The 25,047-nt window shown below is 33.9% G+C and overlaps 1 protein-coding gene across 3 annotated transcripts in view; it reads left to right on the top strand.

Annotated features, from left to right (window-relative positions):
- Window positions 1-25,047, top strand: part of cv-2 (crosveinless 2-secreting protein) — a 43,802-nt gene that overhangs the window by 11,156 nt on the left and 7,599 nt on the right. For 2 of the 3 annotated variants that reach the window (XM_018449502.1, XM_018449504.1), the window contains exons 2-4: window positions 13,232-13,372; window positions 20,537-20,622; window positions 23,948-24,047. In XM_018449502.1, coding sequence (XP_018305004.1) covers window positions 13,273-13,372; window positions 20,537-20,622; window positions 23,948-24,047 — 286 coding nt within the window. In that variant the 5' untranslated portion in view covers window positions 13,232-13,272. Of the gene's footprint in view, window positions 1-7,412; window positions 7,618-13,231; window positions 13,373-20,536; window positions 20,623-23,947; window positions 24,048-25,047 lie in introns of those variants that run through there. The other variant, XM_018449503.1, reaches the window with a different exon arrangement.

Raw genomic sequence — 25,047 nt, forward strand, 5'->3', positions numbered from 1 at the left:
AACCATAAAATAGTTGAAATTACCATAAAAATGGTTCAGGTGACTATAATTTTATAGTTATATTTTGGGACAACCATATTTTTTATGGTTAATTATAGTTAATTATAGTCACTTGAACCATTTTTATGGTAATTTCAACTATTTTATGGTTATAACAACTATAATTATAGTCATTTTAGGTTGCCAATTATATACATTTGTTGCTGGAACTATATATATAGTTACTGTTATTATTATTATAGCAGTAATAATCATAATTATAGTAATATATAATTATAGTTACAAATACCAAACATTTTTCTCTCTGTGTGACTTGTCTTCTACTCTTTCGATCTAATTTATGTTACACGGTTTGTAACTTTTATATCTCAATTCCTTTTGAACCTAATCCGTAACTTCTATCCGCGATCCAGGGATCATATCAACTTAATGAATAAACATAGAAATAGTTTCTATGCTTCTATTAGCATTAAAAAATTTGAATTCCCGAGAACTATATATTTATCAACTTAAATTTCTATTTTTGTGACATCCTATATTTCGGCAGGATTTTATCATACCATTTACTATTACATAATGCATATACCGTTGTGAATAATACAACCGAGAAAGACTCGTTTAATTTGGACTCATGACAGCTTGATATAATACCTAATATTCATTAAATTCGAAAAAGACAAGCTTGTAAACTATTTATGTTAATACCAGTTGATACCGTTTAAGGACGTCACTGTAAAATAATATGCGATTCTAAATCAAACTCTTATTACACGTGACGGTGAATAAGTAACCGTGCAGTTTATAAAAAGTGACATCGATGAACGGTATGAGCAGTCTTGAGCACTCAAACGGTTCAAATATTGAAATTTCAATATTGATTCACCGACAGAGAAACGATTCGGAGTTACGCGTTTCTATGTGCATAAATTATTACGCGCACGGCGCAAAAAGGGGTCTTCGAAAAGCCGTCTCTTAATGACTTTCAATCATCCAGAGACGAGATGGACTTGGAAATTTGATAAATATTCCCGAAACCAAGTAATTCCGCGGCATTTCTCATGCCTTACAAATCGTGTGTCTGAAGCTTAAGTTTCCAACGTGCTATCAGCTTGTGACTTTACGAAGAAAAAAAGAACATAAACATGACCGCGATCGCAATAAATCAATGATTGTAACGAATAGCCGATATGGAACGTTCGTTTTCCCAGCGATGATTGTTCATCAATTATCCTAAGTGCGCATTATTCCTACGTAAGCATACGATCCTCGATCGCGATCGGTGGTCGTGTAACAATATTGATAATTAGAGCAAACGTGTAAACGCCACGCCGTCGCCGTACCGCGGAAAATTCGAAACACGTGTTTTATCGGCCGTGGCGCGAGGAACGCCCATATTCCGTCGTGAAGAGAGATCGTGAACGCCGCCCGCGATAAAGATCGACGACGGCGCACTTAATGTTGCATTACATTAGCCTACAACAAACGATTGCTAAATGAACGATTACCGCTGCCGTTCGTGGTCGATAATTACCGCATCGAACAAGCAGTTATTACTGCTTAGCGAACGATAATTCATTATTACAGGCTCGCATTGATACGTGACTAAATGTAGTCCTCTATGTGTGTCTATATTCCTTGTCGGCCTATAAAAACATGCCGATATTGTTGTTAAACAAGAAGCAATTACCATGCTAAACGGTCTCTCAGCAAATTAATTTAATACTTACGTGTCTGATAAATCATACACTGTTGGCAGAATAGACGAAGAAAGTTTGTGGCTGACAAATACATCGTGATTATTATTTCCTTCCTTCGAGCAATTTCATTTAAGTTTAAAAAACTCTGCGTTTTAATACATTCAGCAATTACATATAATAGATATTAATAGACAATAGTATAATATAATAAATAGATATAATTAGGAAAAATAAATAAAAATAATCCTTATAAAATACAATCAATATAAATACATCAGAAATAAGATGTTAATATATTCAAGGAAAATATTAAAGTATAAATAAAAAAATATCATCAATACAGTTTTGAATTAAATGAATATGTATCTCGCATTGAATTAAATGAACATGCTCTCGCACAAAGAAAATATCGTGTATCAGTTGAAGTCGCACTTGATGATTTTGCTTTACTTCTCCTCTTATTTTTGTTTATTTTCTAGAAATTATGAGTTAGCGTTTTTACTAAACCCGCTCATGCTTCTTCGAAGTCGCGAAGACTCCAATAGTAAATTCAAACGCAACAAGTTCCGCGAATGCGGCTGAGTTGCTCTCTACGAAAAAGATTACAAACCGGAAAAAAAGAGCGATTCGTTCCGCGATTTTTTCGTGGAACCGTAAACGCATAAAAGAAATCCTTTTTTATGAAGAAACGCAGAAAAATGATTTAAAATTTAAATATCCGAGATATTTCGGTATTCTCCCTAAAACTGTTAACTAATACCGCACCATTGTGATGCGCGTGTCAGAATCGATTTCAAAAAGTAAAATTATATGCAATTACTTCAGAATTTTAAATATAAAAAGATAATTTTAAGATAAATGATAAATGATAAATAGGAAGATAATCGAATCTTGCTTCAATTGAATTGCGCAGATATTGATAATAAAAGGAAAAATATATGAACAAATTAATTAAAGAGTCTAACTAATCTGTTTCTACCAATTCTTCTTATGTCTGGCGATAATCTATCATCTATTGTATTTTATGAAAATCTTGCATATAATATATAATGAAGAAAGTCAATTAAATTGTGGATTTTATCGTATTTATTCAATACAATGAAAAACAACGAAAAAATTTTATTTATAATAGTCGATGTATATAAACAAGTTTTACTCTGGCAATATATAATTGTAAAAAGCTCTTTGACAAATTGCAACATTTTAAATAATGTAAATAAAGAAAACGCGAAGTAGTATAAACGATTCTTCATCGATATTAAGTTATGACATTTAAATATTAAAATTCATACCACATACGATTTTGCGAACACGAGTCTAATTTTATGCGGCATAATGTGAAAGGTTTTGCCGCAGTTACCTCGCCGGATCATCTCATTCCTTTTTCCTTGGATAACCATACGAGCGCGTTTAAATTAAGAATTGTAATCCACGGAAATGATTTTACGAAGGCCTCGTTACTGTCTTCCTCGGAATAACATTTCACGGGAATTACAATTTCCATTCGATGCGCGCTTCTTCTTTTCGTAGCAGCGAATCTGCGAAAAAAAAATATACAATCCACCCAAAAATATATCGCGCTAGAGAAGCTACAATATCAGGAATTAATTGATTCACAAAAATACAGACTGTTCGTTGCCAGTAAGATTGCGCCCTCTGATCTCGCTAGTTTAATTAGAATCACATCTGCTATGTTTTACATGTAAGTGCTATTAACATCTTGTTGACTTCAGAAACAGAGAGAGAAATCTGAGAAATACTTCAGTCATGCTTCTTGATTATGTAAAATACTAAAATATTGTGGAACTTATCAAAATCATAAACTTTTATCGAAGAAGCGACTTTACATCTCGTATAATAAGAAAATCGAATTTGTTTTAATTTAATAATCTTGATTGAAATATATTAAACTTACTAGGATTCAGAATATATTTTGAATAAAAATTTGTGGATATATAAACTTTCGAAATGTCAGAAACAAATAATTATTATTTACGTACAGTATGTATTTTTTTGTGTTTACATCAATCTCAATGTTAGATCGAACACGTAATAAAAAAAATATCGATTACCATTAACTTCTGAATAATGATCACTGCCGTCGAAATAATAAACTACAACTAGAATCGTTGGAGTTGGAAGGGCCGCGACTGAGAAAAAGGTAAAGGAAACTGCCAGCTATGTACATAACACGGTCGACGCTGAAAAGTCACGACGTGAATAATGCGCGCGTCAGTCTCTATTTTCAATCCCGTAACTTCGCGGGCTCATCCTTGCTCGAACGCGGAGAAAAAGCTACGCGATGTAATCGTAAAACGCTCTTACTCCTCCGGCCAGTCTTTTTCTTCTCTCTCCCCTCTCGCGCCGTACTATGCACAATCGCAATGATTCAAGGCGGAAGATTGAAAACATTAAATTCAGGGTTGCTTGGTACATGTAACACGATAATAATGAAAGCAATGTAATATAGAATAACAAGAGTGTACGATCTTTTATAGATATATAATCATTAGAATTTCAAAGTGTGGAAAGAGAGAAGACACAGTGTAATGTAAAGTATTGCAATAAAAACAAATTTCCACCTGTAAAGTAGATTTTTAAAATTCGCTTACATGAAAAAGATTATTTATTTTATTTTAAATAAGCAATATTTTAAAATTTATTGCCCATTTTTACGAAGCAACCGGCATTCGCGCGCAATTGCTTATAAGAAAAAACAAACTTCTGAATATTCGTTGTAACACATATTTTAACTTTTATGACATGTTTTTCTATCTGCCATGAAACTTTTTATCAGTTTACCTTTATTTTTAAAAACAATTTGTATGCGATATCTTGCACATTAAAAAGATTCCTTTTTTATAAAAATAATTTATTTCTGCTTGGAAAAAAATTTATTTGATATGTGAATTGTATTATATTCATCAAGAGTTTTATAAATTTTCTGGAAATGTTTAGGTATTAATAAATTATGCATTATTATTTAGTAGTTTCATTTTAAAGTATTTTATTTGTCAGACTATACGTAAAAAGCGTATACGTAAAAAGTTTTATTTTTCTATTCTCTTTTTTTCATTTGTTTCTTATGACGCACGCATGGATCGCTCACGCATTTTTCATTTCCGTCGTGATTTTTCTAGCGGCCTATTTTTTTACCTCGCTCTTCGAAAGCTGGCATGGTTAGATTAAGAGTTACAAGTCGCGCGAACAATTTTACAGTGCGTCGTAATTCTCTCTCTCTCTCTCTCTCTCCTAGAATAACATCTACGAGAATCGTAACTTTCTCGACAAAGTCAGACATGGGGTGTGCGGCACACGTTCGATAAAATATACAGCCGCAGTAAAAATATACCGAAGATTGCAGCAATATTCTGTGCTAAAGTTGCGAGAAAGACGTCCCGATAAATGTGCAAAATCGCAGAAAAAATACACAGTTTCGTGGTTACGAAATATTTCTTTTAGCTTGACGTCTATTTGCGAGAACGTTACTTTGTTCTATAGCAATTAATTTCAAATTATATTACATGAATATCACTAGAACAAGATTAAATAAAATAATTATATTTGCTGTATGTACAACGATCGATTTCTACTTATTAATTACACTAAGGAACATTACTTTGCAACACGAGTATGAATAGTCATTTCCGACACATTTTTATATATCTTAATTTATCCAACAATTATTCATTATACATTTTGTTAAATCATTAATTGTACCAGTGCTTCTGCGACACTCGCGTCTCGTAGCGCGAAATCGTCGTTAGGAATCATATATTATAGATCCGCGTATATCACGGTGCATCGGTATTCCCGACGTCTATTTAAATCAGCCTCGCGGTACCGCAGGTGTTTCCACCGCGATACACTTCTCATAAAAGCAAGCGACCGTGCTGCCTGCTGATCCCCCCTTCTCTGTCGCCTCCTAGTTCCCTATCCGATGCACGTGCACGTGTACTGCTCCAGCCCGTAGGCTCGCTTGTTCGCTCGCTTATTCGTTCGTGCTTTTGCGCAAGCTAGTGCATTTTTTTTGCACAGTGCCGCGCACGCTTGCGCAAATGAGCACATCGTGCAACGACGTAATGCAGAACGAAAGAGAGAGAGAGAGAGAGAGAAGCACGGAGTTAGCAGAGAGGGCACATAAACACGAGCACGTGTCCGTGAACGGCGCATGTGGCAGAAGAGGAAAAAGGTGAAGGGCTGAAGAGAGGGCGAGAGTAGTGCGGAGCAGTGCTACTGAGAGTTGATTCCCGATGATGCACGGAGGAGGATACTCCTCCTTGCGCTTGGAAGAGACGTAATAAAGAATGAAATTAACGTTTTGCATATGAGATGGTAACATTAAGTAACTTACCTCTTATCTTGTATTTTGCATGCCACTTAAATTTAGCATACATACGATACGTATAGTATAATAAAGATATAGAATTTGTGCAATTAGCGTTTTAATTAACAGCAATTAGCACCTTATGGGCGTCTCCACTATATTAGTTTTATACAGCAGTTGCAGAGAAAGATATTTACCGATAAAAAAAATAATTACCGTGACTTTCCTTGAAACTGGAGGAAACGGTTTTAAAAGCAAAATATGCAAATTAATGCGACAGCACGTGCCAGAAGAACATCCGGCTTTCAATTCATCGCGTCATTAAGTATAAATACCAGGAGAAATTAATTGTAACACATCCACAACGTAACGTCAATTGACAATTAATACGAAAGTTTTCACAGTAGTAGAGGACATCGTAAAATTGCGGTTTTTTTTATGTTGTCTTCGCTTCATCACATGTTACATCACATAGATCATAATCATCGTATACAATTGCGTCGTGACAACACGTGTCATAAACCGTTATTCATTAGCTTGACCGAGCATTTAATTCGTATGAATTATACGCGACATCAAATTCAAAATAACAAAAGTAGCTGCCGTAAGTATCAAGTGTGTTACGATATTACCATTCCAATATTATCGCGTAAATTTTGTATTGTCCCATGATAAACGATTACATAAATATTTCGAAGATTTTCGACGGCCATAAGATTGGTTCACCGGGCTAATCAAGCTGCTGTGCTTAATTTCTCTGAAGCTGGCGCTCTGGGCCGCCTCGTAAATCAAATCTTGACATTTTGTCTACTCACTCGCGAAGCCTGACCAACTAATAACGGAATGCATATCTGACGAATGGATAATTTAGTCGTCGCTATGTACGGACGATGAAGATAATCGTTTAAAAAAAAGCATTGATATTTTCATTTATTTTAGAACCGTGATATCTGTGTCTTGATAGATATTGTAAAAAGAGTATTGGAACTAATATATTCTTGTGTTAATTATAAAAATCAAATAGTAATATATTTGGAAATAAAGACATCGTATGATATTTGAAACAGTTTGTTATTATCAAATATATATCTTATTATTTATTATATAAAGTATAATTTAAAGAGCAAGATGTATATATAGATATTGATATCAGTTTTCATAAATTATTAATATATGATGAATCATAAATAATAAAAATAATGTATATAACGTCTTGAAACTATGGAAGGAAGAGTATTGAACTTTTCAGTATTGAAATAGTAACTTTGTCGATGGTAACTATCAGTCTAATGGACGCTTCTTTGGATTCACTCTTTGCGGTGCTTACGATCTAATTTAGCGTATTACAGTGCAACGAGCCTAGAACTTCCCTTTGGAGCGCCGCTTGTTACGAGTTTATTCGCCGCTGCCGAGATTCGATCGGAACGCTTAGTCGGCGAATTAGCGATGCGCTCAGAAAAAGCGTATTCGAAGCAGCTGGAGTCCGGAGCTCGCGTCATGACGGAATCCTAATTAAAGTCCGAAGCAAAACGAGAACGATCGCCGGGAGGCGGTGGAGAGGAGGAGCAGTAATAACGGCACTGAGTGAAAGTGGTAATGACTATTAATAGTTGAATAGTACGTGCGAAGAGGACGACGACGAAAATTGCAGACACATATGCTGACTTCTTCTTGGTGCTAAAGAATATTTGTTATTTTAATGCCAGATTTGCATGTATAAATCTGAGTTTTGTCTTTTCGAAAGGAGTAAAACAATAGATTTTCGTCAAGAGCATATAATAATTAATGAAAACGAAGATGTAAAGAAAGTGCAAAAAGAATAAATATACAAAACAAAAAAACTTAGTTGATAGTTAATTGATATAAAGAAAACATTTAAAATTTAATATTTTAAAAATAATAATTTAAAAATAAAAAATAATAACTCTATCTCTCTCTCTCTCTCTCTCTCTCATACTGAATTCTGTAGTTGAATGCACTCAGTGCGCATTCAAACTGACGTAGTGATTTGTGTTTAATATAAATAGAAACGGATTAAATCGTAAAATCCTCAACACATTTTATTATGCTATTTTATTATCTATTGATAAAATGCGTATTTAACAATTCGAAATATTTGCGAAATATTTCACGTTTACACTCACAATCAGATTAGATCAGTGTACAATGGCTTTAATATGCAGTCCAAACAAATTTGCTATCATAGGCGTAAGACTTACCTTTATAGTAAGTTGTAATTTTATTATATATTGGGTCTAACAATATTTAGAGTAAGAATATGTAAAAACATTTACCTAATAGCGCACTATTATATTGAGAAATGTATTCGAGAAATGAGATTTGATATCGAAAAAATTTTAAAACGACTAAAAAGATACTTGTGGCGGTAAGAAGACATGCAAAGCACGATGAGTCATAATTTCTATATTTAAATGTAATTATATTGGTGCGTATGCGAGTACAAGTGGCGACTGTATATATGAGCGTCGTTACCCATCCCAAACACATTTCTTTCCTAAGAAAACGCTTAAAAAAGTATACACACTCTTTATCTCATCTGAGATAAATGTTGCCCAATATTGTCGCCGCTAAATACATCAATGGCAAGCGGCGGCGCGATTGTCGACGCATTGGTGCACGCACATGTGGCGAATAGACCAGGTGAACCCGGCCTCTTATACCTGCGTGACGTGCGAATATTTATTAATCACGCCCCATAATAGAGCTGTTCCACTTAAGACTCGCTACACACTTGTCAATTTGATATACTTTCATGAACACGCCGGTGTGCGTTGGGAAAATTTTCCACGCTGATGTTTTACGACTACCTGTCTGCCTGCCTCTGCCGTACGCGAATAATCATACAAAACATTCTGGATCACTTGCTTGCCGATTGTGTACTATTATTATATCGTTCTATGGGTAATCCATAGTGAAAAAAAAGATTGGCTGCTGCAGTAAATTAGATGGTAAAATATGGCATAGCATTTTTAATTGGTTGCAGCAGTCAATTTTTGGTTGTGTTAGTCTATCGAAATCTTATACTGACATTGCAGATAGGCTAACGCAACCAAAAATTGGCTACTGCAGCCAATTAAAAATACTATGCCATATTTTACCATCTAATTTGCTGCAGCAGTCAATCTTTTTTTCAGTGTAGGAGTGGTAAAAAGATTAGATTGTTCTTACATTTTATTATAACAAATTTTTCATGATTCATTCCATTTTTTTTATTTTTTCACTCTACTGCAATATTATATGTATAGTATTTGAAAGCACACAAATATATGTTCACTATACGTCTGTTAATCAAAAACTGTATATAGTCTTTTTCTTGAGAGTAGATTATTTCTTCGCTACACGTACAGTTCTCTTTCTGTTTACTTTCATTATACGAGTATATATGGTTAATATGCGTTTACTATAATTAATGATAATTTCAAATATTAATACAGTAAAATGTCAAGTGGAAAATAAAATGAACATTTTGATTTAGCAATCGTAATTATAGTAAATATAATTATTTTCTTAACTTTGCTTATTATTTATGTAGCAATAATAACTGAAAAATATATTAAGAAAAAACTAAAGATTTTCAAGCAGTGAGTGTGACTATATTAATAGCATAATTAACTATATTTGCATGGTTAAAACAATTACAAATATACATATAGTTGTTCCAAAAAATAACTACAAATTACAGTTAAATTATGATAATTATAACCCATTTTTTCTCTCAGTGTACAATTCTAAACGGAACAAGATCTAATATTCAATTTCGAGTTTCAAACGTACACGTTTTGCATCCATTTTTGTAGAAAGAATTGCTGCTAATTCCTAATTGCTAAATTAGTATCTATTGTGGCAATAATCTCGGTAACTGCGATTCTCTCATAATTTTCCATACTGCTATCTATTCCGTGTAAGAAATCAACTCATTTTTCTATGTTATTCTCCTACATCGGAGAAACCTACGTCTTTTATAAGCCTACAATTGGCATGGCACGTAAATTTATCTTCTCGTTTCCACTCAGCAATATAATAACCGGAATATCTTACACATGTACAAATATCAAAAAGACATCAAGGAAACCCCTATTTAATAGGGAATATTAGCAGTTTGTATTTTACGATGCTTCGATGTTCATTACATTTTTTAACATTTACGATCAGTCTACTAAATTCCTAGCATATATAGCCGTATATTCGGATATACGAATTGGTGTGCAAAACCCGATATTCTAGTATGTTGAATGTTCAAATCCTATATACCTGAATATTTGAATAGATAAATTAGATACAAAAGCTGATATTTCAGTATCTTGATCGTTGAAATATTTTGAATCGGAATCCTCGTGTCGGATTTATTCGAACGATATCGCGTTGTTCGAATATTTACACAGCCCTAGTTTCCACTCATATTTCACGTTATAAACTTACGTATGTAATCGCGCGGGATATTACCAGTGATTATATCGCCGACATCTGCGATTTGGATTAGACCGCCTTGGCCGCGTGTAAATCGCCTACTACGTAGTACGAGAAAGAGCACTCCCCTCGCGCACCTTTCGCAAACAAGCGTCGCGCGAGCGTTGTTTGTTCGCGCCTCGTTCGTGCAAACAATCTGCATGATTGCAAACAATCTCGTGTCGACGCGTCATTATGCGCGTCGTTATGCATAGCGGAGCAGAAGTTCCCTCGAATTGTAGATTGAAGAGCGTGGAAATTTATCGGGATATAATATCCCTCTGAAGTTGATCATCTTTCCCATTCAAGCATCACAATAGAGAAAAATAAAGAATAACATTTGTTCTCTCTGTAGACAATTTATATACGGTCGGGAAAAGCATCGGCTCTGTGAACGGGGTCGTATATATTTTTTCAAATAACGGGAGTTAATGTCTCATGTGAGTAGCATTTCATGAAATCATAGACGAAAGATAGAAAGTAAAAAGTATAATTAATATCAACAGTTACATTCAAATATTAGACAACAATTACAATTCAAATATTAGACCGGCGAGAGTTAAAAGAGATAAACTTATTTTCGGTCAAAGCAGATCTTAGTGTTTTACACACAGAATGAATAGAAATCTGTTTTTTTATTCCTGCACTCTCTGAACTAGTGTACATACACGGTGCAATAAGTTGAAGTGAAAAAGCTGTATATTTGTTTCACTTCGACTTATTATCGTGTGCACCAATTCAGAGAGTACAGGAATTAAAAACTGATCTTATATACGTATCCAATTCTGTAAATGCGTGCCTTTTTCGATCTTGAAACGCAATCATGAATAGAACTAAAGTAGTAATATCACATAAATTAAATTGATAATTTAAATATCTTAAGAACTGAAATTTAATTTATTCTGAACAATATTGTCTTAGCTGGGATTTAAGACCGACAAAGATTTCGCGCGGTTTACAGAATTGGATATGTTATAAATTCACTCTGAAATATTGAAGCACTTTGCAAGATCCGCTTGACTGAAAATAGGTTTATTTTTCTCAATTGATACAATTAATAATACATTGATATTTTCCATATTAACTTGTCGCATATTATTATATTGTAAATATGCGATGAAAACACGGCATAAAATTGCATAGCGATTCAAATATCTCAGCTGACCTAAACGACTTTCGAAATAAACGACTCCAGTAACTAAAACTGAGCGTGATTAATATACTTATCTTCGCACTTGACGCAATCTATTCGTTCGCAGTGCTATGCGTTCAGGAATATTCCCGGAGTTCGGACCAGCCGATCGAAAGAATATCTACTCATAAATTTCTTGATTCTTGGTCCTGTCGCGCGGTTGACCGTTATATCTTTTTAGTTTTTTCTCCTTCTTTTTTTACGATCTTTTTTTACGATTTTTACCTGATCGATATGGCGCGTACGCGCCTCCTCGACGAACGATACGTGTGTGCACGTATTAATAGATTTGTCGAGTCATCTCATCGGCATAGAGATATTTCGTCGTGGGTGTAACGATACTCGCGTTGCATACAAAAGATACAATAGACGCGTAAATATTGGTTTCGTAATCGATTAAGAACTGATCGGCGACGGCGAGAATCGCTAATGTAAATTTTTACCCTCACGATCGCTAGAATCTTATTAATCAAACAAAAGTCGTTAGGCTTATTTCAAGCATTTGGGGGGGAAGTATGCATATAACGTGTTAAATAATTGAGCATATTCCGTTATTTCCTTTTCGACGATCGTGTTACTCAGTTCCCTCGAGACATTCCTTTCTTTTCTCCTTAATTTTTCGAATTTAATAGCATGTGCTTTAAGACTTGTGGAGTGATTAAACAATTTGCTGTTTTAAATAAAAACATGAACCCGTGTCGACGCATATAATCCATGTTGCATTATGGCGCCGCGGAAATTTATGCGTCTAAGCGTATGGAAATCAGGGAAATGCATCAGACTATTATGTATTAATGCTAATGGTGACAATATATACTATATACACTGTTGGATATCAAATGGCAACCTTCCTTTTGGCAACAATCCTTTTGAATTGAATTTTGTTATTTTTAACTTCTATGTGTATCAAAATATAAATCATCCATATCTGTAGCTATTTGTAAAACAAACAACGTCCGTATCATTTGTAAAATAAACAATGTATTTTTAATACATTTTCTTGAGTTAAATTGTTTAATTTCATTGTTTTAGTTAAATTAACGACATATTGAGTAGGAGCAGTGGCGATCTACGAAAATGACTCAATTGGGTATAATTTGACATATTATATGAATTTAACAGTGTACTTGATGATTTCTTCAAATTTACTGTAAACTCTCTAAACTCTGTAAACTCTACAAACGAAGGGAAAGTGCGTATTACGCAGTACTGCGTCTTAAATATTATCTAATATCTCGGAATCATTTCAGAAAGTTAAATTTGTATAAAATGAAATGGAATATAAACTTTCATTTTGCGTAATGAAATTATTCTTGCTTTACTCAACAAATTTATTATAATGCTGTGTATTTATCTAGTTAATGTTAAAAAGTATGTAAAAATTCAAGCTGACACCACTATCAGAGACATGCTTGTAATACGTAAACATTGGCTCGTGTTTTGAAAATATAAATCTGTACAAATGTTTTGCAACTTTATTGCACGATCAAAGAAAATAAGAACGTGGAGTCATGTGGTTAATGATTATCTTGTTTGTGGTTCTTTCAGCAAATTGTCGCGGCAAAGTCTGAGATCCGGTACATCTAAACATGGAGTTGACACGATTACCTTCGACACTGGCTTTGGCTTTGGCCCTGGCCTTCCTTTCGACGGCACATCGTTGCGACGCCACCTCAGAAAGTATAATCGGTGAGTATTACGAGCGCACAGAAAGCACGCGCGACGCACGCAACGATTGCGAGCGTGTTATTTTGATAGCTGACTAATGATTGGGCTCAAAAGGGTGCCAACGTCGAAACTCGATCGATGCTGTTTGGTTGCATTCAGATTAATATATAAGCGAGAAGTACCATCGCGCTATTTTTCGAGAGTAATTAAACTAACAGTGCTTTCCGATGAAGTTCTAAAGTAATCCTGGAATATACTATACCATGTCAGTTAAAAAAATATTTGATCAAAATTATTGTTTTTTATTTCTTTTAAATTTTTATATGTTTATAAAATATACATATATTATAGAACCTTCTAAATTTGAACATTTATATGCCATAAAGTAAAAACTATTCTTTTCAATAGAAGAAAAAAGAACTATATTCTTCGATAGAGCTTTACGTGCAAACGCTAATAAATTAATTACTGATTAAGAAACAATCCTGTCGCTATATAAATTACACAAATCATTATAGATTACATTCTAATAAGAGCTAAAGGAAGAGAATACTATTACGTATTATATTTGTTTATGTCTCGTTTTTTTCAGAGAAAGAAACAATAATGATGCTATATAACCATACCTGCTATATGTTTCATCCAAATTTTGCAAGTCAGATTTAACATTACTATATTTATGATGATGATTATCCCTTAATCTATAGCGTTTATACCACTTAAAAATTTCTTTTCTTTCTATCGACATTAAATTTATAATCTCAAAGTAGTTAGTATAGTATTATCATTCTCTTAATAATTACGAATATTCTCCTCGTTTTTGATACTTGACCGATATAAAGAAATCATGAAAGAAAGTAGCAGAAATATCGCGTGTTAGGGATTGACGGCGTAAAACTACGTTTTTATCTCGCTTTCGTTCGCGTTTCGTAATAGTTGTGTCGAGTGATACTTCCGCGATATACGTGAACAAGACCCAACAAGAGCTGGGCGCGAATATTGCCGACGAAGCGATCGAATTCCCGATTCCAGCTGCTTTGCTATCTCGCGGTGCACTCGCGCGCGAGTCCGTCATGCTCCATTTACGCCTTTTAAATGCTCTATTCTTAGCCTATCTCCATTATCTGCCGTTCTATTTGCACCAGAATCGAGTCGAATCTCACGGCTCATACGAGTCATCGCGAATGGAGCAGGTCGCCGTCTCTGCCTCGCATTCTCGTAAGAATGCTTGGTTCCTTCGTGAGTTTGCGCGAGTTACCGACAAATTATTCAGGAGAATTCGCGTGTAAATTTTTTTTAAAACACTCTGTGTACCATTTTTGTGACTATTTTTTCAAGATCCTACACGTTCATTTTAATCTTTACGGAAGTCATTCTATCTGAAGAGTATACATGGATTACTCGTAATATACGGAGCACATAAGAATTACCTGTGTGTGTTAGAAGAATTAACAGTTTTCTAAAATTACTCAAAATTACAAAGCAACACTTTTGAAGCATTTTTGTGGTGAATGTAAAAAATTAATCAAACTTTTTGTAATTATTAAATACATTTTCTTTTCTAGTTGAATTAGTTTATGTGAAAATATTCGTCAATTTTTATAAAAAAAATCTAATCTTGATATTAAATAGGTATAAGTTATTCTTTTATATTATCTGCAAATATAATCATTAAAAAAATCGTGTGTATTGATCTATCTATTATCGTGGGTTTCATCGAGCAACCAATTATGATTAATAAAAAATTTGAACTTTCGTATACAAATTATTTAAGTAAATATTTTATATACCAGAAAAAATTTCTTATATCTCTGCTCCTCTTGAATATCTTTTGAAATGAGCTCTTAAAACCATGTAAAACTTTTTTACTATGTAATCCGTTACGTAATCTCTATAACAGATTACATAACAGATTACATACTGCATATAACGGAAGTTACATGTCCTCGACTAATTTTTGCAAATTATCAACTTAATACAACTACAACGTGATTTCGCGTTAATGTCTTTTACGGGACGACTGATTTACTTTCGCGACATACAATCACTCATCCACAATTGTGCGTATTGTGGAACATATCGGTCAACGACAACAAAGTCGATTTCACGAGGTCAGTCCGGCAGAGTTCAATTAACGATGGTAACTGTATCCTGGGTACTTTTGCGCGCGTGCGTCATTTTCGTCGGAAATTGCATCGGGCGTAACCGTATCCGCGCGGAACAACGAGCGGTAAGTTCAACCTAAACGGCCACTTACGCTGAGTGCAACGAGTGCGTAAATACCTCTCGTCCCTTCCCTCCGTGTCCTTTTTCAGGACGCCGCAACGCACTGTACGACGGCTAAGTGCATCTCGGAAATTGTCCGCATTCATCGGCGGAAGCGCAAGTCTCTCTTTGCGAAGCGTAATCGAGGACGAGCAACGCTACGTGCTTTTCAGGAAATTGCATTCCCGCTGACTATCCAGAGCTAATCAGTGACTGATTCGCGCTGCTTCGCAGAAGTCGCGAGAGCGAAGTACGATTTTATAAACACTTTCGATATGCTGTAGTCGCGGAATGCAGATAATGAGAGTGCCCATCCTTAACGCCGCCCGAAACTATTAGATTTACGCGTAGCGCGGCTTCGTTTCATCTGACAATTAATCCTAAACTTGAAAGTGTATAAGTATCTTTTGTTTGTCTGTACTTACAGATTCTTATTCGTAATTGAAATTGCTATATAACTTATATTCATGTATCTGTTTCTTAAATTAATTATTATAAATCTCTTGTTTTTTTATGAAATACGAAATTCGAAATTTTATGAAATATGAAATATGTCATATTAAAATCAAGTAAGAATAATAATAAAAGATTAATTAATAAATGTATGAAGATGTTACTCGCAAATTTTAAAAGTAAGAAAATTAATAAAAGATTAATTAATAAATGTACGAAGATATTACAAATTTTAACCAGCGTTGGCTTATACGCTTCCTTTTCAATTAAAAAGATTAATTGTTTACATGCCTTATTTTAATTTGACTTTACGTTTAGAGCCTTAGTGTTACCAAATTTCTTTAGTGTTGTCTTTAGGATTGAATGTTAGAGTTTTTTTAGTTTAAAAAACAAATGTTAAAAACAAGTTGATGCATCTCGTTCTCAATTGCTCTGCTTTCCTGCAATTGGCAATGAGAACTAATTGTCAAGAAAAGAATAACATTGTTAATATGCAAATTAAGTTATGGTTGGGGAGTTTTAATATTTAAGACATATTTTGACATTATTTTTTCTCGGGAGATTTCCATGTTTTTAATTATTTTATTATATTGAAATTAGACGATTTTTAAAAGATAAAAAATGTTAGATTAATATAGTTTAAAAGTAATATTATTTGAGCTGTAATTTTCAAGACAATTAAAATCTCAATAAATCAAGTTTCTGGGAAAAAAAAAAAAAAAAGTAATTCTCAATCACATGAAGCTTTTAATCATTAAAGTCTCTTAATTTAATAATTATAATTATGAATACAGAATTATATGTATACTTATAAAAGTATAAAGAATTTAATTTTATACATATATATTATATTATAAAATTTTATTTAAATTTCAATTTAACGCTTTGATTGCCATATCATATAGATGTGCATATTAATGATGTCTCTATCTTCTTGGGAATTATAGCACTTCTATATAATGATAATTTTCTACTTAATTCGCATTGTTCTTCCTTTATACGTTAATTATATAAATTAAATAAAAAATAAAATTCTTTTTATGCGTATATGAAGGCTATGACTTCCATACAGTAATTCTATGATGTAATTTGTGTATAATTATCATGGCAAATAAAGTATTAATTTCTTCGAATGTACAAATTCATCTACATCCATTTCATGCGTAAAATTGGCATCTGACAAATGAACAGCATGAGTTTCATATCACCTTTTGCGCGCTCTCTTCAGACTGCTCTCCGAGTTTTTAACCGTGCAAATAGCTCGAGGAGCACAAGAAAGACAGAAGAAAGCATCCGGAACCGATGGAAAAGAGAAAGAAAAAAAAAAGAAAAATATATAGGAAAAGGTCAGAAAAGATAATTAAGATAATAGAGAAAAAAAGATTGCAGTGCAAAACTGTTTTAAATTTACTTAGCAAACACAAATGTCTCGCGCGCGGTTTGTTACATGCGTTTCGCTGCTTTTCCGTAAAAAATCACGGACGAAATAAACCATGAAAATATGAAAAAAAGAAATGTACAAATACGTGAAAAGGAAAAAAGAAAGAAAGAGAGAAGAAAACGGTCGCGAACGCCAACCAACTTTTCTTGTACACGCATTCCTATTAAAGTAATGTATCAAAGTTTTTTCTCTAATAGTTAACAAAAGCAACAGAAGAATATGATAATTGTCATTAATAGTATTAATATTTTCGAAAACGAACGATCTCCGATTGACTACTGCCACTTACTTTTACAATGTGATTTTTGTGAGTTCTCGTGATGTCACTATTTAATAGTCACAATACTAACAGCTTTCATTTTGATTGTCAGCGTTTGAACATTTTCTCGGAAAGTTCCTAGAAAAGTTATGAAAGTCGACCAAATTGAAATGAATATAATTAATTTCCATTTAAAAAAAATAGACAATAAAAGGACCCAAACAGATTAAAAATCAAAATAATAAAAATAAAAGTCTATGAACCTAGTTAGATATTTATTGTTAAATTTTAATGAATAATTCAAACAACAGTTTCGATCTCTATCAGATCATGATCAATGTTGAATCAAAACATTATATAAAAAAAAATTGAATCAAAGAATCAATCATTATTTTAAAGTAAAATTAATATTAGATTGCATTAATCTTGTTGAGAAGTTTCCAACACCTGACGAATATCGCGCAAATGTAAAACGATCAAATATATGGATTCTGCCTATCTGCTCGTCAACCAAAATTAAACTGTACTTGCTCTTTACTTAATTTGTCAAAGAATGAACCTGTTCTTGTTCTCTAGTTAATTTATCACAATGACAAATTTAACTAGAGAACAAGTACAGTTTCATTCCGGTTGACGAGATGTTAGGCGAAGATTACACATTTGATCGTTTTACACATAGATTCTATGAAAAGAAGCTTTACATTTGCGCGATATTTGTCAGATTTTGGCAACTTCTCAACAAGATGTCAGTGCGACCTAATATTAATTTTACTTTAAAATAGTGTAATAATTAGGATTTAGACATTGCTTTTATAACTTCATAATATATATAGTTTTTAATAATAGTTTTTTTCAACATAGATAACGACTTGATAGAAGTCGTTTGTTGTTCATTGTTAAAATTATTCGTCGTTAAAATTTAATAATAAACATTTAGCTAGGCTCATATCCTCTTATTTTTATTATTTTGATTTTAATTTCCACTTATTTCTGCTTGCTTTTTTATGCAATAATTTTTTATGTTTATTTCACATTAACTTAAAAATTAGTTTCGCGGTAAAGAAATAAGGAAATTGTTATCATATAATATTTTTCCTTTTTATAGTGACTTCTTAAATCAATTTATAAATTAATTGAAAATAAGTATTTTTTTTCTCTTATATGCATTTCGTAGAAATATTTCCATTGATTTTAAGTGCTATACACACATACATATTAAATTTTATTATGACTTATTATGATTTATTTCAAACTATTTTACTGTACCTGTGAATATTTTTTTGAACATTTTTTTCGGTATTATAAAATGGAAATATTGATGTAATCTTTTTAAACTCATTAAAATAAGATAAATTTTAGAATCGGACAATTTAATCACGTGTGTTATAAAAATATGGATCTATATTTCCGACAGAGAGTGGCAATATTCGGAAATTTTGCAATCGATTATCCATAAAGCAAATAATTGATCCTCTCTCGTGAGATTTTTCGTGGAGAGATATACGTATATCTAAATGAATCGAAGGAATAGACGATACGAATTCGCCTCGAAAAGTGCACAACGCGTTAAATCTCTGAGAGCAGTGACGGAGTACTCAAAGCGCTTTCTCGAAGGGAAAAACGCCAAAAACTTATTGTCTCCATTAGGAGGACGAATGAGAAGGAGAAATAAAAAGAAAAGTGAGAAAAACGATATTTTATTCTGCTCTATATATAGAATGTGATATGTCGTCTGAATAAATAATTAAAAAATAGATAAAGCCACAAACAGTAATAGCAAAAAAAATTAATCACGCACTCTCTCGTACATACCCGAATGGAAATTCAAAAATAGAGAACAAGCGTTGGTTACAAAGCTTGGTTACAAAATTTAACGGTTGGGTGGATTACGCTTTGAGAGTAATAAATAAAGAGAAAAAAAAGAGAGAGAATCGCGAGAAATGACTGGAGTTTTACAAAAAAGTTGCTTAAAGTGTGCAGGAATACGTGCGCGAGGGAACCGGGAGGGACGTTGGTGATGGCGGCTTCGTCGACCTAGCAGCGGAGCGCGACATGATTTTCGCTGGGAAATGGACAATTTAACGACTGGGGTACGTCCTAAGGTACGTTCACGACGTTGTCGCGTTTCATTTTTTTATAAGGCAATAATACGGGAGCGAGAAAAAATAAAGTAAAAAAAAAAAAGAAATAGAAAGCCAATTTGCCAAAAGAATTTATCTCAATCATTTTAAGTTACTTAAAAAATATTTGCGAAATATGTTTCTCGCATGATTTCACATCTACGAAAAATTATTGTATAAAAAAGTCATCGGATAAAACTATCAAGCTATCTAAAATTAGTTTAACATGTATAAAAGACTTAAATCTAATTCTAGTCGCGATTTAATTATGGAGAAAGCGGCATTTCGTTTGTTCGCAATTTCTAAAGCATTTCAGTATATCGTATTAATTCAACGACTGAGTGAGTCTCATAAAACGTTATTAGAAACGATTATTGAAAGCGATCTATGTCCATACACGATCACTATCCAAAATGTAATAGTAAATCTTTGAGCGCTCGGCTCACGTACGACGTGTATGAAGGAATGAGGAAGTTTCTAGCATATATACGAAGGTCGATTGGAATGCTGCATTGTGATTATAGCGTCTCTATCGCGCTATTGGACTACCGGGATATTGCGGCGTGATACACAACCGATATCACGCGCGAGCATATGTATTCTGCTTATTTATTCTTTTCACTACAATTGTTTTTGTTCGATTACAGGAAGCCGAGAGACCTGCGACATCGAGGGAGAAGATATCACCGTCGATAAGATCCTGAACACGAGCTGCTTCCGTTGCATTTGCAAGGTAACCGCGTATCCGAATAACTAATTACCACTTAATAGCACAGGAAATTACAATTGAATAAATTATGCGTAAATTTCGAATAAACTTCATCTTTCGGAAACTAAACAGGGAGAGGTTTTATCTTATGATTGGTTTAATTGTGTCAATTAAAATATGTACGAAGAGATTTTTAGAGAATCTTATTCTGAAGAATGAAATCTTACTCTTAAAGATTGAAAATTAAGCCACTCTTTTTCAAGTTTGACTCAATTTTCACTCTTTAGAGTGAGATTCCACTCCAAAGAATTCAGAGAGTAGTGTTATCAATCGGAAAGTTGGTAGGTACACTAAGAAAATGTTTGGTTAGATTAAATTAAATGGAACTCTAGTTAAATAAAAATTTTCTGATTAAATCTATTAGAATTCTAGTTGATATAACCAGATTGATATAAACAGAATCTTCTGATTTATCCATTTTCAACCAGTAGAAGTAATATAATATAATCCATACTATAAATCAAACTCTGTAATACGTGATTGAGAAAGGCTATGCCCAGTTTTATAGGGGAATTTGGGCCCCGGATGAACAATTCTTTGAGACATGCCTAAAATTTTAAGGTATCAAAAGAGAATCAAAAATTCCATAAGCCTAACTTTATAGAAGAGATTTCCTGAGTGCTCCTAGAACACATATATTGGCCACATTTTAATTAGGCAATTAAAAAATTAATTTTGTTTCATACTTTGAATGTCTCTCTCCCCTCTTCATCGATTAATATATATCACTTATGACTATTCATTTGGGGTCCAAAAAAAGTTTTAGTTGTCTTCGTCAAGATTGGACATATTCCAGGTCCTAGATGATTTGAGAAGTCGAATAAAACCAGTCCTACATGGTATACACTGAAAAAAATGCATGTAATTTTACATGGAATTACATGTTCATGACTGGAAAATTGCCTAAATATGATTGGAAATTTATAATTTCCAGTAAATTTCCAAGCATATTTATATAATTTAGATAATTTTCCAGTTATACACATGTAATTTCCATGTAAAATTACATGCATTTTTTTCAGTGTACATGGTCATAATAGCGAACTTTGAGCAGCTATAGCACTCAAGGGACTCATTTTACAAAGTTGTGCATATGGAACTTTTTAATCCTTTTTTGATGTTCTACAATCCTAGCTAGATCTCAATGCTGTTCAGCCGGGGCCCAAACTGAGCATAGTCCTTTAAGAGAAGGAATATTATACACATAATCTACAAAACTTCCATTAAAAATTGATTTCGAATTCGACGAAGAATACTAAGACGTTGTAATATATTATAATATTGTAACGTGACGAAGTGTTTCAATGCGAAAAAGGAATGCAAACGCAACAAGAGAGTAGCAGACGAGAAACACGTATGTGTATCGAGTGACGCGTCGACAAGACTAGCGGGAATCGCGAAAAAATCCGTCTGGTCGTATCCGATACGGCGATTCTTCTTTTAAGGAGAGGAAAGGGGTGGGATGAGAGGAGAGAAGAGAGCGAAGAAACCGCGAGGGAGGTCGAGAGACATGGAAAGCTGCGTGACCGTTTTCATAGTCCAGTTCATAGATTGTGTCGTTATCAAACACGACGAGGCAACGCCATGTGGTGACGGAACGGTTAAAGGGGTTAAAGTAGCTTGGCCTGGTTCGGGAGGTCAAAGAGAGGAATTTCCACATCGATCCGTTCGATGCAATCGATTCGCGGTTGCGCAGCGAATGCACGCGCACGCACGCACGTTCACACACGCTCGTTCACGCGTGCATCTTATGACGCGTCGCCGCCGCCGCCGTAGCCTCGATCATCTCCCGACGCACCGACTGCATCGCGAATGATCTTAGCGCGACCGCGGCGATTTATCTGCGCGTTTGGTTCATTGACTCGTCGACTCGTGGCCGACCGAGATGAGGCTTCTTGTTTTCCCCGCTGCCGCTGCCGTTGCTACCGCTGCTGCTGTTACCGCTGCTGCTGCTGCTACTGCAACGAGCGGCACGCTGACGGCGGTGCGATGTGTGACATAATTATTTGTTTGTTGCGCCGAAGCGGTCGACCGCGATCAATCATTCACGATTTATGAAACACGATCATAAATCGCCCGAGCGAATGAACGTTTAGTTAGCTAGATGAATGTTTGCGCGTTTATTTATTTACATTCCTATCGCAAAGATTTATTAATTCCTTAATTATTTAATTATTCTTGTTTATGAAATTATTCCATTCTTATCTCTTATTGCAGTAACGTACTTATTTATTCCTTTATCAAAAGTATTCCTATTATACTGACTACTAACAAAAGTAAAATTCACAATTTAATTAACATTTAGTTAATATAAAAAGTACAAATACAAGGCACAAAAGTACATGTAATTATGAAGAAATGTCGTTAAAAAATTTAATAATGAAGTAAAAATCGAGTTTTCTCGCTTGATTTTAATTAAGTATTATATACATATATAATTGATACTTTTTCTTTACAGAGCTTTGTTTTTCTCTTTTATATCTACGATAGTTTTGGTATATTACTTGTTTTTATCTCCCCGCACGTTTTATGGAAATGATTAATTAATTTCAGGCAAGTTGCGTAAAAATATCAGTTTTAGACAAGGGAGCCTAGAAAGCAAAGATCTTTTTTTCGCGGCACGCGTAATCAGATCCGCGCGTCTAGTACGCATGTGATGACCGTCGGACCCACGTTTAAATTAGTTTACGTAATTCTGACAGAAGATAAATCCGTAAAGACTTAATTATAGAACCCGATAACGAAACCGGAGAAATAATTACTGGAACGCGATAAAACGTGGACGTGGACGAGAAGTCGGAACAAGACGGGCGATAAAAAAATCAAGCCGGAATTTCGCTGTCGCCGCTTTTTTGTGGGACTTAATTGCCAACCAAATTTCCGATTCATAATATGTTTTATTTGGTACATTCACATTCTTTTCTCGCAGCTCGTGATTTTCCTCGTGCTAAAACCTAACGAAACTATCTTTTTCGATGAAACCTCGCGAATAATTAGTAATTTCAGCAAGTCATCATCTTTGAATCTATTAAACTGCGGATAATACAACGAATTATATTTCAGAAGTATATAATAAATCATATTTATGGCAAGAGAGATATTCCTTTTCTTTAGGATTATAAAAATAGGTCAAACTTTTCTCTCGCATATAAGTCTACAGCTATCTCAAAAGTTGACATTTTTCTTGAGGCATATTAAGAAGAGCCGATAGAAAGTGTATGATTTTTGAATAACATCCCGCTTTCTGTTCATACGCAAGAGAAATAAATTTTCGCCTCTTTCTTTCCAGAATGGATTCGTGGAGTGTCTGAAACAACAGTGTCCGAACATCGAAGGATGCTATGCGTTGCTGGACCCGCGCGACGACGAGTGCTGCCACAAATGCACAGGTAGAATACTTGTCCGCCCGCTAATTCGTCTAATTATCCTAATCGTTCTAATTGGCTTGAGTTTACCCGCGCCACAACCGGAATGGAAAAGAGAGAGATAGAAAGGGAGAGGGAGAATATGTCGGTGGCGGTAAGAAGGAAAAGCGAAAACTCGCGGAATGCTCGGCCGGCGGAGCATTGTTCCCGGGGTACAAAGACACTTCTGTTTGCCGACATGATGATAAACCCGAAGAACTTTAACGTCACAGTCTCTCGTGGCTGTCTCTGTTTACGAAATGTAGCTGACAGATGCACGGTCTTTGTTATCGTCTACTATTAATTATGCTAATAGTGACGTAAGTTCACTTAGCCTGCCGAAGGCAAAATCCACCCGGAAAGCGTTTGTATAAAGCACCCCTACGCCAAAAAATATTAAAATAAATAATAAAACAAGAATCAAATGTAATATTGTTTGTAGTTTTATTTGAAAAAGATAAGAGATAAGTAGGTATTTCTACATTAATAAAAAATATTAAGCTTATCATCCTAATAATTTGCTGTCTCTGAATATCCAAATATTTATTCGAATATGCTATCTTCGAAATACGCAAATAATATTTTTGTCTAACTTTTAATTCGACAGCATATGTATGTAAATTATTTGATGTGCGATTTCGCGTGTAAATGATTGTAGAGGAACCTGGGGTATAATGAAACCATGGGGTATAATGGGATGTACTCGATATCTTTTTACAGATATGCTAATATGTAATGAATTGTCAGACAATAGTTACTGTTAGATGTATCTTATTATATATTGTTATTAGTTGTCATATTATTTTTACCTGAAAATTGCTAAAAATTATTTAATGTGTTCGCTTTACTGTCCGCGAATGAGTTACAGATTCTTTGGTATGTTCGCATAAGGTAAGCAATAACAAAATTCTATTTTTTATTGTCATAAGTACATTTATCTTATTATATAATCTTTTCTTGTTACTTTAGTAAAATCTATACAAAT

The sequence above is a fragment of the Mycetomoellerius zeteki genome, unplaced genomic scaffold (genome assembly GCF_001594055.1).
Source record: "Mycetomoellerius zeteki isolate Tzet28-1 unplaced genomic scaffold, Tzet1.0 scaffold245, whole genome shotgun sequence".
In the NCBI taxonomy this organism is placed as follows: domain Eukaryota; kingdom Metazoa; phylum Arthropoda; class Insecta; order Hymenoptera; family Formicidae; genus Mycetomoellerius; species Mycetomoellerius zeteki.